At 45.9% G+C, this 16,388-nt stretch overlaps 1 protein-coding gene across 1 annotated transcript in view; it reads left to right on the top strand.

Moving 5' to 3' along the window:
- Nucleotides 1-16,388, top strand: part of GAS6 (growth arrest specific 6) — a gene marked incomplete at its 5' end in the record, with an annotated part of 65,338 nt that overhangs the window by 44,053 nt on the left and 4,897 nt on the right. The window contains 4 exons of the mRNA XM_025193710.1: nucleotides 5,440-5,604; nucleotides 9,121-9,289; nucleotides 11,695-11,867; nucleotides 12,724-12,952. Coding sequence (XP_025049495.1) covers nucleotides 5,440-5,604; nucleotides 9,121-9,289; nucleotides 11,695-11,867; nucleotides 12,724-12,952 — 736 coding nt within the window. The remainder of the gene's footprint in view (nucleotides 1-5,439; nucleotides 5,605-9,120; nucleotides 9,290-11,694; nucleotides 11,868-12,723; nucleotides 12,953-16,388) is intronic.

Here is a 16,388-nt window from a genome sequence, read left to right on the forward strand (position 1 = left end):
GTAGCAGGCATGGGCGTCCCATGGGACTGATGAAAGACTGACGCAAAGTACCTATTTAATAGGTTGGCTTTTTCCTGGGCGTCAGTTGCCCCATCTGCTTCAGCAGGGGTCCAGTGTTGCCCTTGCTTTTCCTCCGGCTCCCCACATATCTAAAAAAGGACTTTTTATTGTCCTTGATGCTGGAAGCTAGTTGGAGTTCAGTTGCAGCCTTGGCTTTCCTGGTTTGCTCCCTGCAGGACTGGACCAGTGCAGAATATTCCTCCTTGGAGGTGAGTCCCATCCTCCATCCTTTGTAGGCCTTTCTTTTTAGCCTCAGGAGGGCTAGTAGATCCCTGGAGAGCCAGGGTGGCTGCTGTGCCTTCTTGCTGCCTTTCCTCCGAGATGGAATAGAATTAGCTTGTGCATTGAGGATTGCTCCCTTGAGGAGCAACCACTCTTCCTGGACTCCCCTCCCCCTGGGGTCGTGGTCCCTTAGGGCCTCACTGACAAGCCTTCTGAGCTTGTCAAAGTTGGCTTTCCTGAAGTCAAGGACTTGAGTGTTGCTGACTGACTTGCCAGCTTTACGGCGGATGATGAAGGTGATCAGCTCATGGTTGCTGTCATCCAGCTTCCATGAGCTGGATCGTTAGGTCGCTGATTATGTCATCCCCGGTTGCCAGTACCAGGTCAGGCAGCACTTTACCTCTCGTTGGCCTATAGACTTCTTGAGTCAGGGAGAGGTCATCCACGCATGATAGGAAGCTTTGCGACTGCTTGGATTTTGCTGCACGATCCTTCCAAGGTAGTTGAAGTTACCCAAGACAGCCATGGTCCTGGAGCATGCGGCCTCAGCCAGTTCCCGGGTGAACTCCTGGTCAAGTTCTTGACTTTGGGTGGGAGGTCTGTAGTAGACTCCCACCATTGTGTCCTCTCTGCCGTGTTCCCCCCAGATTTTAACTCGGAGGGTCTCCAGTTGTCCACCCTGGTCGCCAACATCAGCTTGCAGGGACGTGTAGCTTTCCTTAACATAGAGAGCTACACCCCCGCCCCTTTTATTTACTTGATCTCTCCTGTACAAGGTATAGCCATCTATACCCATGGTCCAGTCATGGGTGGAGTCCCACCAGGTCTCCGTTATCCCTATGATGTTGTAATTTGTGTTAAGCAGGAGGATGAGTTCCTCCTGCTTATTCCTCAAGCTCCTGGCATTTGTGTACAGGCAGGCAAGTGTCCCCTTGGGGGCTCTTGCCTTGCCCACAGATTGTACCGGGATGGGGCAGGGGTGAGCTCCCTTAAGTGCCTTGGCCTGCCTGCTTTGCAAGGGTTGCTCAGTGGGCCAGTAGTGGTGGTAGTCCCCCATCCCCCAGCGGGCGTAGCTTAAAGCCCAGTGGAGCAGGTCAACCAGTCTGGCTGAGAAGAGCCTTCTCCCCAGCGGAGAGAGGTGGAGGCCATCCCTTCCCAGCAGCTGACTGCCTCTCTTACCGAAGAGCAGGCTGTGGTCATGGAAGCCAAAGCCTTCCCGGTGACACCAGCGCCGCAGTCTTTGGTTCACTACCAGGATCCTCCTCTCCCTCCTCAGCCCATAGCCCAAGGCTGGGAGGATCGAAGAGAACATCACCTGTGCCCCCAGACCCTTTAGCCCTGCTCCCAAATCCCTGTAGCACCTCATGACCTGGCTGGGAGTGCTCTGAGCCATGTCATTGGTGCCTGCATGAATAAGGAGCATGGGATAGTGGTTTGTGGGCTGGAGGAGCTGAGGGATCTTCTCTTCATTGTCTCGGATGCAGGCCTCTGGGAAGCAGCAGACTTCCTGGGCTAAGGGGTTGAGGCGGCAGATTACCCCCTCAGTCCCCCACAGGATGGAGTCTCCCACAACAAACACTGTACGTTTTGTCTTGGGGAGAGCGGGGACGGTAGCTGCAGTTGAGCCTGTGTTGCCTGCGGGAGCTGGTAACTCAGCAGGCTCTGCTGGGGCTGCAAGAGGTTCGTACCTGTTGCTAAGCTCTGGCAGGGCAAGGGCCTTGGTGCAGCAGGCCTTAGGGCCCTTAACCACCTTGGTCCATCCCCTTGACTGGACAGAAGGGGAGGTCCCCGAGTCCTCCCTTGTCCTGGTGGGAGACTGTGGTCTACCCTCTGTCTCCTGGGGAGAAGGGCCTGGCAGTAGGAGTCTATCTCCTGCTCACAGTCCCTGATGGCATGCAGTCTCTGGACTGTGGCCTGGAGCTCCTCCAGCTGGCGCGCCAGAGACCCCAAAAGGGAGCAGACCCCACAAAGGGAGGTGGCCATGCTCCCGGGCCCCAGAGCCTGAAAAAGGGACAGGCAGCCCCCGCAGCAGAGCGCCAGGGGCTCCGTCCGCGTGGAGCCTGGAACTATGGGCTCCATCTGGGTGGCCGTCTCTGAGGTGCCGGGGGGGAGGGCCTGCAGACCCCTCGGAGTGCGGCGTGTTCCCATCCGTGGCATGCCGCTGGTAGGTGGGCTGGGCCTGAGTCTGCCTACCCTAGGGGGCTTGCAGGCAGGGCCTTGGGCTCTCCCGCGTGAACTCCGTGCTAACTCGCGCCAGCAGACAAGCGCGCCTGTTTGCACAGCTCCGGTTGCGTGGCTCCCTGGGGGGCTGGGCGAAGTAGGGGCCTGGGTGGGGCGAGCCCCGGCCCAGCTCCCACTCAGCCACGGGGGGGCTCCGCGGCTGCTGGGGGGTCTCTGGGGGGTTTCGGGGGAGCGGGGGTGCAGCGGGCTTTCACCTGCGCATCTCTCGCTGCTCCCGGAGCCCAACTCTTGGGGTAACAAGGAACAATGGTCACACAGTGGCAGAGAGAGCAGATTTAGGCTAGACATCAGGAAAAACTTCTTCACAGTAAGTGGCCAAAAATTGGAATGGGCTTCCAAGGGAGTTGGTGCTCTCTCCTACCTTGGGGGTCTTAAGGGGAGGCTGGATAGGCATCTGGCTGGGGTCATCTGACCTCAGCACCCTTTCCTGCCCAGGCAGGGGGTCAGACTCAATGATCTGTTGAGGTCCCTTCTGACCCTACCGTCTATGAATCTATGAGTCTCCAGAGACAACTGGTAATGGGAATGGACCTGCGCAAAGGAGAAGTTTGGATGGGTAAATTTGCTTGCTCTTTTTTAAACACACAAATTTACAAATGAGTAGCAGTGGGGAATGCAAGAGTTGTCATGTGATGTGTTTGGCTCTTAATTAGACATTTGATGCAATGTTACCTAAAACCCAGCTCTGCAAAAATTAGTTCAAATTACTTTGGCTATAAATGCCATCTCAGGGAGTGAAAACTAGCTGGAGGAGTACCTGAAAAGCAGCCAGGTATTTGTTGTGCAAACAGTGCACTGAGGCAGTGTGCAGAGTTGCTGTCAAGTCCAGCATTAACAGCAGCTGTAGTTTGCCTCTTTTTCAATGTTCATTGCATCTCAAATGCAGTTCAGAAAAAGTTTTCAATTGGCTGTATTTGGAGAATAGTGATGAAAACAAATACCAAGGAGAATTTGAGCTGTTTAAAAATATGGGTAAATATAAGAAACAGTTTGGGGGTGAGAAAATGCAAAGCTGCTGAGTGTTTGGGGGAACCTGAAAAACCGCAGTGCCAGCAGTGATAGTGCTTGGTCTGAGGTCTTGCTACTTCTGGAAAAAAACACAGAGTCTTCCCTGTGCTCTACTTTGAGATTGGGCTACTTGTCTCGCCTGCAGAAGAAACCACCAAGACCCACAGGATCTATTAGGTCTCTGAGGGGAGTGCTCAGAGGCTAAACTAACCTGCACAGAGGCCCTTCAACTCCCTAAGGCCTTTTATTTTCTTTGTAACTCCTGGGCAGCATATTTTTAAACCCCTTATTTGACTGTTGGTATCTCCCTCCCCATGCACACAAAGGTGGAAAGGCTTTTGGGATTTGGGGGTAAATTTCCAGAATCATATAAGTAACATAGAGTGCTAAGTCCCAAGGTCCTTTGACATTTAGGTTCCTGAATTAGGCATTTCAGAGTTCAAGGCTGAGTCACTCCTCAAAATAGGACTGAGGAGAGTAAAGGAGCAATTTACAGTAGGGTCAAAGGAGGTTGGGCTTGACTGCATGTCGTTTGCTTCTTGGTAACATTCTTATCCCATGGTAAATATTTTATATGTCGATACCGTGAGTCGTTCATGCATCATTGAGAAATGTATCCTTAAACATAAAATTTGATGTACCTGTACTTCACAGGATTCCAGGTTCCAGACCGGACCAGTGGGTTCAACTTAACCCGTTAACTTGCAGTGCACTGTGTACATGCCTGTGTGTATAGTCTAAATGGAAATGTAGAGCGAGGGAGCTGAGCTTTTTCCTGCTCTGTGTAGGTGTTAAAATCCTCTGGTATGTCTTCAGAGAGCAACATTTACCTTAGGTCTTTGGTTGCAATTTATCTGAGCCACTGTTTTTGTGCAGCATGGTGTGCATTTGTTTTGTGCCTCCCTTCCCTTTCCAGAGGTGGCTGTATTTCAGTGCTACCAACTGTATTTGTGCCTTGGTTTTGCAGTGAACATATGCAGGCAGAGTACTGGGCCTACTTGAACCCCCAAGAAAGTTTATTTGGTCCTTTTGTGTCAGTGCAGGAATCTACCTGGACATCTCTGTTTTTAAGGCTCCTTCCTGTCTCTGAGATGAAAAGTGCTGTATAAACATACAATTTTTTTGTGTGCTGTCTCAATTATGAACCTTTATTTCTTTTGTTCTTTGCTAAACTGTCCAATTCAAAGATGAAATGTATTCATGGTCTGAAATCATCTGTGTTATCTACTATTTACTGGTGCAACAGCAGGCATCCCCTTATCTGGCCTTCAGCTGTTCTTTCCTTTATGGCTGCAATAGGAAGATGAAAATAATTTAAAAACTTGTTATTCCACTTAGAACCCGTGTAGAGGTTTACATTCCAAACATTGTAAAAACATGAAGTAATTGTCAAGAGACTGTCTTCTCTTTCTTTTGCAATCTTAGCTTCAACTTGGAATGAGTAGACTTTCTTTTAGACTACTATTTGGACCCTGGAGAGAAGACCAGCAGACTCTCCTTGTGCCTGAAGAAGGGTGCCTGTTTCTGAAAGCTTGCAAAGAACAATTTTTTCAACTTTTCAGTTGGTCTAATAAGAGACACCACATTTACTTAAATAACCTTGTCTGCCTATGTCCTTAGACCAACACAGCTACAACCAAAATCCCTGAAACATGGGTAGACTTTCTTTTGTGCTTAAAGTGGGTGGACTTTAGTGCCAGGACCGCTCCATCTGCTTACCTGCAGCAAAACTTCCCTTATCAAAGGACAACATAAAATAGATCCCAAAAGGTTCATGAAATAGGCTTGAGAGAGGAGATGATTTCCTATCTTGTGAGTTCTGTTGCTTGTGTTTGCATTGTATATGACTTTTCAGTAGTTAAATCTTTCCACTGCAGAATATTCTCATTAATAATTTTGTTTCTCCAGATCTCTGTTGAAGAACTGGAAAGAAGCTTAGTTATAAAGGTCAACAAAGATGCAGTTATGAAAATAGCAGTTTCAGGGGATTTATTTACTTTTGACAAAGGATTGTATCAGCTGAATTTAACAGTCGGAGGCATTCCTTTCAAAACTAAAGACCTTGTTCAGCCTGTAAGTACTTCTTTTACTCATCGCTTGAATTGGTACGTATTGTGTTATGGGCCTGTTTTTGACTTCAGTTAAAACCAGTTAACTCTATCGACCTTTGTGGAGTGAGGCGTGGCTAAGTGAGAGGGGAATTGAGCTTGGTGTTTGTTAGGAGCCTGGGAACAAGGCAGGTGGAGCTTTCCTTCCCTGCAATGTGTTTTAATGTTTGTATTCCATACATATGGTGCCAGACTCATACGAATCACTTCTAACATCTATTTTTAGTAGAGAGCTCCAAGTGTGCTAGCATGGGCTGTTTCTCAGCCTGTTAAAAAAAAAAAAAGGGGGGGGGGGCTTTTAGTGGCTCAAAGGTTGTTTTTGTTAGTATTTTTTGCCCTTTGTGAAAGTCAGCTTCAAGGTGTGCGGGCCGCCTCCTGATCCCGTCCATGTCGCCATGTGCGAGCCGGGAGCGATATGCGGACCCGTCTTTGCGCACGCGGGCTGTGGCCAGCAGCCCGGGCACGTGGGGTCAGAAGGGACCGCGGGGCGGTAAGGAACGCACAGGCTAGAATTAGTCATGGAGGCGTAGTGGTTGATTCAAAGATTATTTACTTACACCCAAGATGGTCGCGGTGTAGGCTGGACAGTTTCCAGGTTCAGCTCCGCTTAAATCCTTGTTGGAGGACCACAACAAATTCGGTTCTTGGGCCCCGGAGTTGTTAAGGCTCCGCGGGTTTGGTAATTTCTTTCCCACGGAGTTGTCGAAGCTCCGTGGGTTTGGTTCGGCTCTCAGGCCCCGGAGTTGTTAAGGCTCTGTGGGTTCGGCAATTGAGTATATAGGATAGGGATATGTCTAGGATTGTGCTCGGCGACAGGGAGAGGCCAGAGGCTGTTTAGACCTCTGTTGCCTTCTTAAGAAATGCGTTGGGTTCATAGGGATCCGCAGCGCTTAGAGATCTTCACGCTCTCCCTCTTGGACTCCAATTGCTTTCTCTCCAGCTTGGGCGGAAACCACCCAAGCTCTTTATACGGCTAGCAAGCCAATTGCTAGCCGCCACGTGTGCCTAATTTAACACAAGCCAATAATGGGGCTCGAATTAAAATACAAATGGCAGGAACTCCTTTGCACCGTGCATTTCCAAGATGCAAAAGGAATGCACCATGCAAAGAAAGCTACAAATTGGCGGGAAGACTCTCCGTTGCACCGGAGTTCTCCTTTGCAGCAGAGAACTTCACCGTGCAAAGAAGCTGCAATTTGGCGGGAAAATAATTTAGCAGTGCCGAAGTGCACACAAAACAAAAATCACAACTTTGGGTTGTGACACAAGGAAGAAGACTAAAAACTAAGGCACTCCTTGGAAAAGTTTGGCTGAGGCATGAAACTAGTTTTGGAAGACTCTACAGTAATTTAGCCAGAATTTCCATAGAAGCTGTTGGTAGAAGGAGGTTTATATGAGTTATGTTTAAATACCTATGCTCAATCCCATTGCATAGCCAAGGGGGTGGGGAGAGGATGGGGATGAAGGACGACACAAAAATAGCTATTGCCACTTTTGCCCAGATCCCAGAGCTGCATTGTTATGCCTCTGGATTAGCCTCCTTTTTTAATCCCCCACCAAAGATAGAGCAGGGCCCCGACAACAAGAGTTTGGCTTATTAGTTTTAAATAAAGTGACAACCCTATGGCTCCACGACTTTGAATACAGCCATGTCAGGAGGCCTTTTGTCCCCACAGTGGCTAAATACAGACAGCCAAAAAGCCCAAGGGTAAATTGATTCAGTCTTTGCAGGTTAGTCTAAGCTGCAGAGATTAAACTGAGAAACAACTAGACAAATTTACGTTTGACTCAGGAAATGCAGCCGCATGCCTGCAGTGGCTCAGTCCAGAAGCCAGGGGCGCTAGAGTATGTCTCTGGCACAGCCGCATGGGTGGTGTGTTTGCTTCCTCTTCCTGCCGTCCCTGAGGTCTCTAGTATTTGCAGCCCAGAATCACAGCAGCAGGACTCTGCAGGGTTGCTCATCACTTCCTTTTTCTGCTTCCAGGTGTCTCTGGGATTTGTAATCCACAGTCACATCCAGCAATAAATTTTAGTAAATTTAGCAGCAAGGCAGTTCTGTACTCAGGGGAAGGTGGGTTTAACCCTGCTCCCTGGCCCCAGACCCCAGCTGGGGTTTGCTGGGGGGGATGGGAGTAGTCCCTGTTTCCCCTCTCCCCCAGCCCTTCTTTGATGGAGAAGACATCACAGCACAGCCCAGGGCTGGAAAGTATGCTGGGGGACTGTGATTTAACTTGAACAGGAAGGGGTCTGGGGCAGAAGTTTCATAAACCAGTTTGACTGAAATCAGTGAAATCTGATACTTCGTTCAACCAGGTTTATCTTAAACCAGTTTTAGCTATTTTTAAGCTGGTTTATGTGCACTGAGCTTCTGTTCTGTTGCAGGTTTAAATGAGTTTCTGTTAACTTAAATCTGTTTATGTGTAACTTCTGTCCCTAGCCAATAAGTCTTTCAGGGTAGGGCTACACATCGCCCTGTGGTGATGTCACGATGCACTACATTGCTGTATGGTGTGCTGTGGTAATGTAGTGATCATGTGGGTCTACACATGATTGGCTGCTACGTCAGCATAGTAGCACGCTCCCCTGGTAAAGCACGCCACTGTAGCGACGTAATGGCGAAATCTAACCATGTGCAGTGTGTACAATGCAGGAACTACCCATACCTACCCATACTGCACTGTGCTTTAGTACTTCCAGAAGGAAATACTAATGCATGGCAACGTAGCAATGTTGCCATATAGCAACGTGTAGACATGGCCTCAGTGTGGTAACTAGTCTGAATATATTAAGCTAGAATGTAGTGTTGTCAGGAGATTGGGAACCTGAGTTTTTATTCTGGCTGCGACACTTATCCCAAATTAACTGAGGATGCAGGCCATTTATTCGTAAGGTGGTTCACTTGGAATTATGCATTATGAGTCCTAAGAAATTAACTTCCCAGCCTGTGGATTGAACTCTTTGAGCATGATGATCCAACCAATGAACTTGTCAGCCTGTAGAAATGGATATCGAAGTCAGCACGGTGGATTTAGGCCTGTATAAGCCAGGCCTCTGCAATGCATTGAGATTCAGGGGAGCTGTTTTTGGGCACAGACGTCTGTTTTTGTGGGTGCCATTGTAGGATTTGGGCCTTAGCCTGCTTTGGTAACAGGGCAAGATGTTTGACTATGAGGGTGGTCAAGCATTGAATCACGTTACCTAGAGAAGTTGTGAATCTCCATCCCTGGAAGTTTTCAAGAGCAGGTTAGACAGACACTTGGCTGGCATGGTTTAGTCAGGGACGATTCTGCCTTGAGCAGGGGGCTGGACTAGATGACCCCATGAGGTTCCTTCCAGCCCTACTTTCCTATGATCTGAGGATTATTTTCTGCCTGGTTTGACTTGATAACATTGCTTAGTCTTGTGGGCTCCCCTGTGTGCCTGATTTTTCTCTTGTAATGGAATAAGAGTTCAAGGCTGAAGTATTTCATTATGTTACTAGATAAATCCTCGGCTGGATGGCTGCATACGGGCATGGAACTGGTTGAATGGTGAGGATACTACTATCCAAGAAACAATAAAGATGAATAAGAAGATGCAGTGCTTTTCAGTGGCAGGACAAGGATCCTTCTACCCAGGCAGTGGTTTTGCTCTATTTAATTTTAGTTACAGTAAGTGCTCTTTGTGGTTTTTAAGTTACTGTCATGCTCTGATCTCCATACTTTTATCTTTACAGAACTAACAATTTAAAAAATGTATGTATTCCCATATTGTCAAGGAAGGATGAGTGGTTTTCATTTTGTTTATTCTGTTTTGTATTTTGCTTTTTTTTTTTAAGACCTATTTACTGAAATTATTTACATGGTGAGGGAAAATTATCAGCTGTGTGCTGAAAAAATAAAGCAGTTGAAATAAGCCTTTCCCCAGTTAAGAAGTCTAGCAGCTGTAGAGAGCAAATGAACAGCTGAATTTGTAGTTCATGGAAATAGGCAGACAAGCTTCTTTGGGTAGATGTGATATCTTTTATTAGACCAACAGAATAATTGGAAAAATTGTTCTTTGCAAGCTTTTAGGCACAGAGAGATTCTGCTGGTGAATTGTGTGCTGTCTTGGGTAGAATAGAAGCCAATATGCAAAATGCAGGTCTGAGAAAATGCAAATGCATGGCAGTGAGGATCAGAGGGATGGGAGACAATAGGCATGAGACAGGTTTCGGGATGGGGGAGTTATAATATGCCACATTATAACCTGCCTGCCATCTGAGAACCCCAGGGAATCTGTCTGCATTTTACCAGCTACATTCTTCTAGCATCAGTTCCACATTCCCCCTTTCCCCTCCACCCCACACCTGTCTCGCACCTATTGTCCCTTTGATGCTTACTGCCACACGTTTGCATTTTCCCAGACCTGCATTTTTTATATTGGCTTCTGTTCTACCCAGGAGAGTGCACAATTCACCAGCAAACTCTCTCTATGCCTGAAGAAGGGTATTTGTGCCCAGAAGCTTGCAAAGAACAATTTTTCCAACTATTTAGTTGGTCTAATAAAAGATATCACATCTATGCAAAGAACCTTGTTTGCCCATGTCCTTAGACCAACATGGCTGTAACCAACAACGCTAGCTCATAGAAAGGAAGGTCTAAATTACACTGGATAATACCCAACATCATATGGGAAACTCTGGTTTAAGTTCCCTCTGAGTGTGTTTGACAATGCATTTCATCTTTCATGCATAATCCTCTTCACTACTGTTTCAATTGTGGCTTCTCTGATGCACGTTCTTATGTTTAGTATGCTCTGTGTTGAGATTATAGCAAGCCCAAAATTTTCAGTGCCTAACATGAAATACCTAATTTTATCTTTGACCTAAATGATATTTATGGCATTTGAATATGGTTGCTTTGTTAGTGACAAGTGATAGTGTGAACAGCACTACAAGGTGGGCAAAATTTGGCCTGGATTTTGTATTAACTTGTTCCAGCCCATTCTTAGGTCTATTAATTTAGCAGTTTGAAGGATAGTTTAGTCATTGTTCTAGAGTCTTCTGTTTATCCATGTAATCAGCTTTGTCAGGTTTTGAAATCCTTTATAAATGCCAGTGGTCTATTTTAGTCTTGTATACACATTCTCTTCTTCTTAAATCTTCTGTGCAGCATTATGTGGGTTTTCCTCTGCTTTTGTAAATTAGAGAACATCTTATCAGGTGACAATCATCCTGTTTACAGTTTGGTGCAAGAGCTGCAAAATAGAGCCTGGTATCGGAAGTACCAATGAGAGAAACCTTCCAACTGAGATGCATCCTCAGCACTTACATATTTATATTATTTTATAATAAACAGTTAACTTTGTTTTTGCTTTAATAGCAGCAAACTACATAAAGAAGTAATTTATCCTGTTTGCAGCTGCAGTAAAGCAGAATTGTTTACGGCGTTGCTCAGGCAGGCCAGGAAGGCAATGTCGGCGTCTTTCTTTGTAGCCAATATTATTTTTGATCTCCAAAGGTGCTGCATTAGTAGGAAAGATGGCAACAAAATCTGCTTCTGTAGTCATCAGGCGACAAAACTTGTGAACTAGAAGCACTTTAGAACATTCAAAAACCTTTGATTGGCTGGTGATTAGGTAATGTTCAATGTGTGCTGTTTATAGCCCTTCAGTTTAGTTTTGATACTTTTGTGAAAGTGATCTGTTTCTTCTGGGTCAGATTTGGAAGCAAATCCCTCAATCATTGTGTGATATTCAAGTTGGATATAAAATTGCATGCCCTGTCTCATAGGAGCTCTGATAAAGTAATGGATTGACAGTCCTTGGCAATTGAATCTCTCTTCTTGATTAAAAAGCTCAACCCTGATTTTTGGCATTCTGAAAAGCTGCAGCTTTCTCTGTGGAGAGTAATAAGACCAGAGCTCTTACCTTTTTCCTTCCTGTGTTCAGGCACTTTTGATTTTTCCTCTGACTAAAAGAAATAGCAAGCTGTCCATAAGCTCAGCTATCCATTCTCTCTGAGACAGGAATCACCTCATCTGCCAGTTGTTGAGCAGTCATTCTATTTTTTTGACATATGTCTTTTTGTCTGTAGTGCAACCACCTGCTGGAAATGAAACTGAGCGGAATTGGAAAATACAAGTAAATGCCATCATTCGGCCAGCAACAGACACTGGTGTGCTTTTTGCTTTGGTTAGTGCAGAAGAATCAGTCCCTTTATCATTGGCACTGATTGACTATCACTCCACAAAGAAACTTAAACAACAGGTACAAACTTTAAGCATCTTCCAGTGTAAACACAAAAGGATCCCCAAGTGTGTCCTGCCATTCATTCTGTGCAGTCATTTGAACTCACCAATTTGCAATTTTGGACGCAAAACAAGTGCCTTGTTATTGTGGGAATTCTGCTTTTTGTAGGTGTACATTTAAGGGCAGCATAGCACTCTTTGCAAGTTTGGCCTTTGTAAAAGATATTGTATTGCTGGGAATAACGTCACACAGACAATATCTGGTACAACCTTTTCAGTTTGAGCCACTGTCCCATTTTATCGTGTTTGTCTGTCCGAATTAAACTGTAGATCTCTGTTGACAAAGTAACAATTCTCAGTTGAGTTTGAGCCTGACCTTTTCATTTCAGTAGTAACAGTATAACCCCATGGCTGCTGTGTCATCAAGGAAGTGGCCTAGGTGTAATTCCAGGGCGTCTGCAAAATGCCAGGAATGCTTCTAGTGAAATATATACAATATAATCAGTTATATTTATGACATAGGACTAGATTTTGCCATCTTGTTTGCATAAAGTAGGAATAATTCCTCCAGAGTCAGCGAGCTGACTTTTTTCTTCTTTCAGCAGTGCAAATGTTAAAGATATGCTCTCTTTAGGGTTCCTTTTAAACTGTCAAGGTGATTTAAAGTCATCTTAGGATAAATGAGAATCAGACCCCTGTTGGGAAACCAGGCAAAAGTTTTGTATGCTCAGAATGTGACCTTCAGAAATCCTAATATGATGATGAAAACCTTCCTATAAAGGCCCACAGAAAGGATTAATTTGAACCTAGAAAAACATAAATCATGTTTTAGCTTTTGTCTGTGCCTTCACTCATTGCAGTCTTCTGCTCCTCAGTTCATCATCTTGGCCATGGAGACAACAGTTGTGTCCAGACTGGCAATAAATGTATGTGATGACAAGGAACACTCAGTGGATGTCTCCATCAATAAGGATCAACTGTCATTTGCTGTGGATGGGATTGCAGGAGAGAGTGAATTCAGCCATTCCCAGCTAGAGGACAGTCTGGCTGTCTTGGAAAGCTATCTGCAGTCATCTGTGAAGACATATGTGGGAGGACTGCCAGGTGACTATCCGGTTCTGTAATGTGAAATGCAGGTTCAAATGAAAATAAGAGTGGGTAGTCAGGAGGGCAGGCAGCATGCTCATTAGAGCTTGGGGTCATGCTTTCCATTTCTGCCTGAGTGAATCTTGTGGAAGGTGGGCATGTAACATTGATCTGTGTTTGGGTTTTTGATGTGTGGTTTTCCTTGAATGACTTTCCCAACCTCCATGGAAGAAAGGAAAGAACAAAACAAATAGGAATCTCAGGGATTCTTCAGTCAGCAGAAGGGAGTGACTCCTCCAAAGGGAGCTGAGAATAGGGTTGCTATAAGCCTGACAAAATATGTGGAAATTAGTACCTCAAACTGATTGAGCACTGAATTACCAGGTGGAAGGGCTGTCTGCTTTTTTATCCAATAGCTCAGTGTCTAGAATGCCAGGACTTGCTTAGCTTAGGACCTAGAAGACTTGGGTTCAATTCCCTCTTCTGCTGACACAACTGAAGCCTACATTTCACAACTGTTAGGAGAGCACTCTAACCACAGGGCCTTTTGGAGCTGTCGGTCTTTGCATAGAATAATTATTTATTGGGCTAAGCAAGAGAGTGAACACAAAACATGGCTTTTGAGAGGGGAGACCTGGTTTCCAGTCCTTGTTCCACTGAATAAGTAATTCAATACAACCCAGATTGTTGGCATTCAGTGGCTTTCAGCCTGCTTGGTTCACAGTAGGCTGACCAGTTCAGGGCCTTACTTCAAAGAACACTGCTTCTCCAATCGGTGGGAGCTCATCAACCCACATTCATGGCTATTTGCTGAGCTTTCACAAGCTCTCATTTCTGTAGGGCAGTGATTCTCAACTGGGTTGCTGGGGCACTTTGGGATGTGAAATCTTCTGAAAGGTACTGCAGGGTATGAGGAGATATGTGAAGAGATAAGTGCAGCCTCGGGCTCAGGCTTCTGCCCCCTGGGCACTGCCCTGCTCTGCCCCCACTGCCTGGCTCCTCTGCAAGGAGTTAAACACTGTAATAAATAAATTGTTTTATCTCGTGGGGTGCCATTCAGTTTACAAAAGTTATGGGGAGATACCTTGAGTCTAAAAAGGCTGCGAACCACTACTGTAGATTGTAAGGACCCTAACCCTGCAAAGTATCTGGGTTCTACTGCATATTCTTACGTGTTGTGTAGGGAGACTGGGCACCCAACTCAGGGTTGTGTTTATGGGAGCCAGGTATCTCACAGTTTGGAACCACAGCACTTAAGCACTGTAGTGTCTACACACCTCTGAGTTTCTCTGAGGCAAAGCAGTGCAATACCTAGACATGCACCTTGCCTGCTCCCCACATGCTAACTCCTAAACCAGAAGTAGTGTGGTGTTATGTGTGCCCCAGTATGCTCTAGCACTCAGCAGAGTTAGCTACATTACTTTTGATTTGGGAGCTAGTGGGCATAGTACGTCTAAGCACAGCATTCCCTTGAACCATATAGACATTTCCTTTTTGGATCTAGCATTCACACACATTCATTTGGATCACATTCACACACTAGAATGTGTCACCAGAATTTTTGAGGTTCTCAGTTCCTTTGTCTCCACAGCCTTATAGACTGACTTGTAGTTCCACATAGACCAATGATACTCATGTCTGTCTGTCAAGTGGATGACACTCTGCTGGTGATCTCCTGTTTCTTAGGCCATGTACAGACATTCAGTTTCATCTGGGAGAGTTGCTGCTCTCCCAAGAGAAATCACAAGTGTAAGATATTCAGGATTTTTTCTCCCAGAACAAAAATGGCTGCTCCAGGAGAAAAATAGCTTGGGAATAACCAGGGTTAAATGATGATCAGGAGAATTTTTCCTGTGAGAACGAATGTCTGTACCCACAGCAGTCTTCCAGCATCCCAGGGCCTCCAGGTACATTTTTCTACCAGGAGAACAAACCCAGAAGAATTCTTCCAGATCATTTGAATACATGTATGCAGCCTTAGCCAGCATAGTTTCAGGGAATCAGTGCACTGGTTCTGAAGCTTTTCTGCTGGTGATTTCTAACAGAGAACAGACCAAATGCTGTGTGTGTGAAGTTACCAGCCAAGGCACATCAAAAAGACTGCAACAACTTTTGGACTGCGTAGGTTTTACAAGAAAACCACAGGGTCCTTTAAAGGAGTTCACTTTGCTTCTGTGTTCAGAACCTGACTGAACAAGGTTTTCCTGATTGAGTTGTGGGTTGTTTCTCATTCTAGCTGAACTGGTTTACCATCCCTCTTATGGGGAATGCAAATAAGGAAGCAGTTGTCTCTCTGTATAATAGTACCTGCTACCTGCATTACAAACAGCAAGGCAGAATCCTGCCTTTACTTGTTCTAAGCCACACCTGGTAGGGAGGAAGAAGTTGGAGTAGTGCTGGCCTTATGTAGGTGCTTGAGCAATCAAACCAGAACAGCACAGCTGCTGGGATAGCATGTGGTGATGATGTGCACTTTCTACTGCTCCTAGAACAACCAACGTGGACTCCTCCACAGCTCATATTGCACACACATTTATGCCTCAGACCAGGGCTCTAGTTACACCAGAAGATGGAGCCAATGCTTTTTTCAACACTCATGTATTGGCAAGGAAACAGGTCGGTTCCCAAGTCTAATATTTTGGGAGTGCTGCATAGAAAACCCAGCCTGCTGTTGTCAAGAAGAGGTACCTCCCTGCTCTCTTCCTATGAATGCAGGAGAGCATAGGGATGCTTCCAGAATAGTTAGAAAATGTCTAGGTGTGTCATGGCTGTGCTATTGTGCTAATGTGCAGTGGAATTAGTTTACTGCACATAAATGTCACTTAAAAGGCATGCACTGGTGCTACTGTGCAGTAGTGCCAGCTACTGCACCTTTAGTACCTGTTATTACAGATACTAAACTTAATGCACAGTAACCATGGTGCATTAATACATCTGTAGATGTGCCCTCTGACACATGCCTGATGTAATTCAAAAAGCAATATTTATTCTGTAGCTCTCTAGAGCATCATATTGTTAGGCTGATCTATTAGTACTGAGTACAGTGTACTCTTATTAAGTTTTTATTGCATTATTTACTAGGCCTGTGTGAAGCAACAAGTATTCGCTTCGGATTCGGATTCAGCCAATTCAGGGGATAGTGATTTTGATTTGGTGATTCAAATCACTATCCCAAATCAATTTGCCCAAATCAAACAGGCCCCATCCCCTGTCCACTTTCCCAGTCCCTTCAATGGTTGCCGCACCCAGCCCCAGTGTCCCGGCACTTAAAAAAAAGCCCCGCACTCACCAGCTCCTGCCAGGTGTGGGGAGGGGGGTGATCCCCACTGTCCTACACTGCATGAGGGGGCTCTGCCATGAGCCCCCAGAGGCCCTGATGACTGCTGCAACATCCAGTGAGTGTGGGGCTTTTTCTTTTTTTGTGTTGGGATGCTGGGGCCAGGTGGGGCAGCCA

The sequence above is a fragment of the Alligator sinensis genome, unplaced genomic scaffold (genome assembly GCF_000455745.1).
Source record: "Alligator sinensis unplaced genomic scaffold, ASM45574v1 scaffold474_1, whole genome shotgun sequence".
Lineage (NCBI taxonomy): Eukaryota > Metazoa > Chordata > Crocodylia > Alligatoridae > Alligator > Alligator sinensis.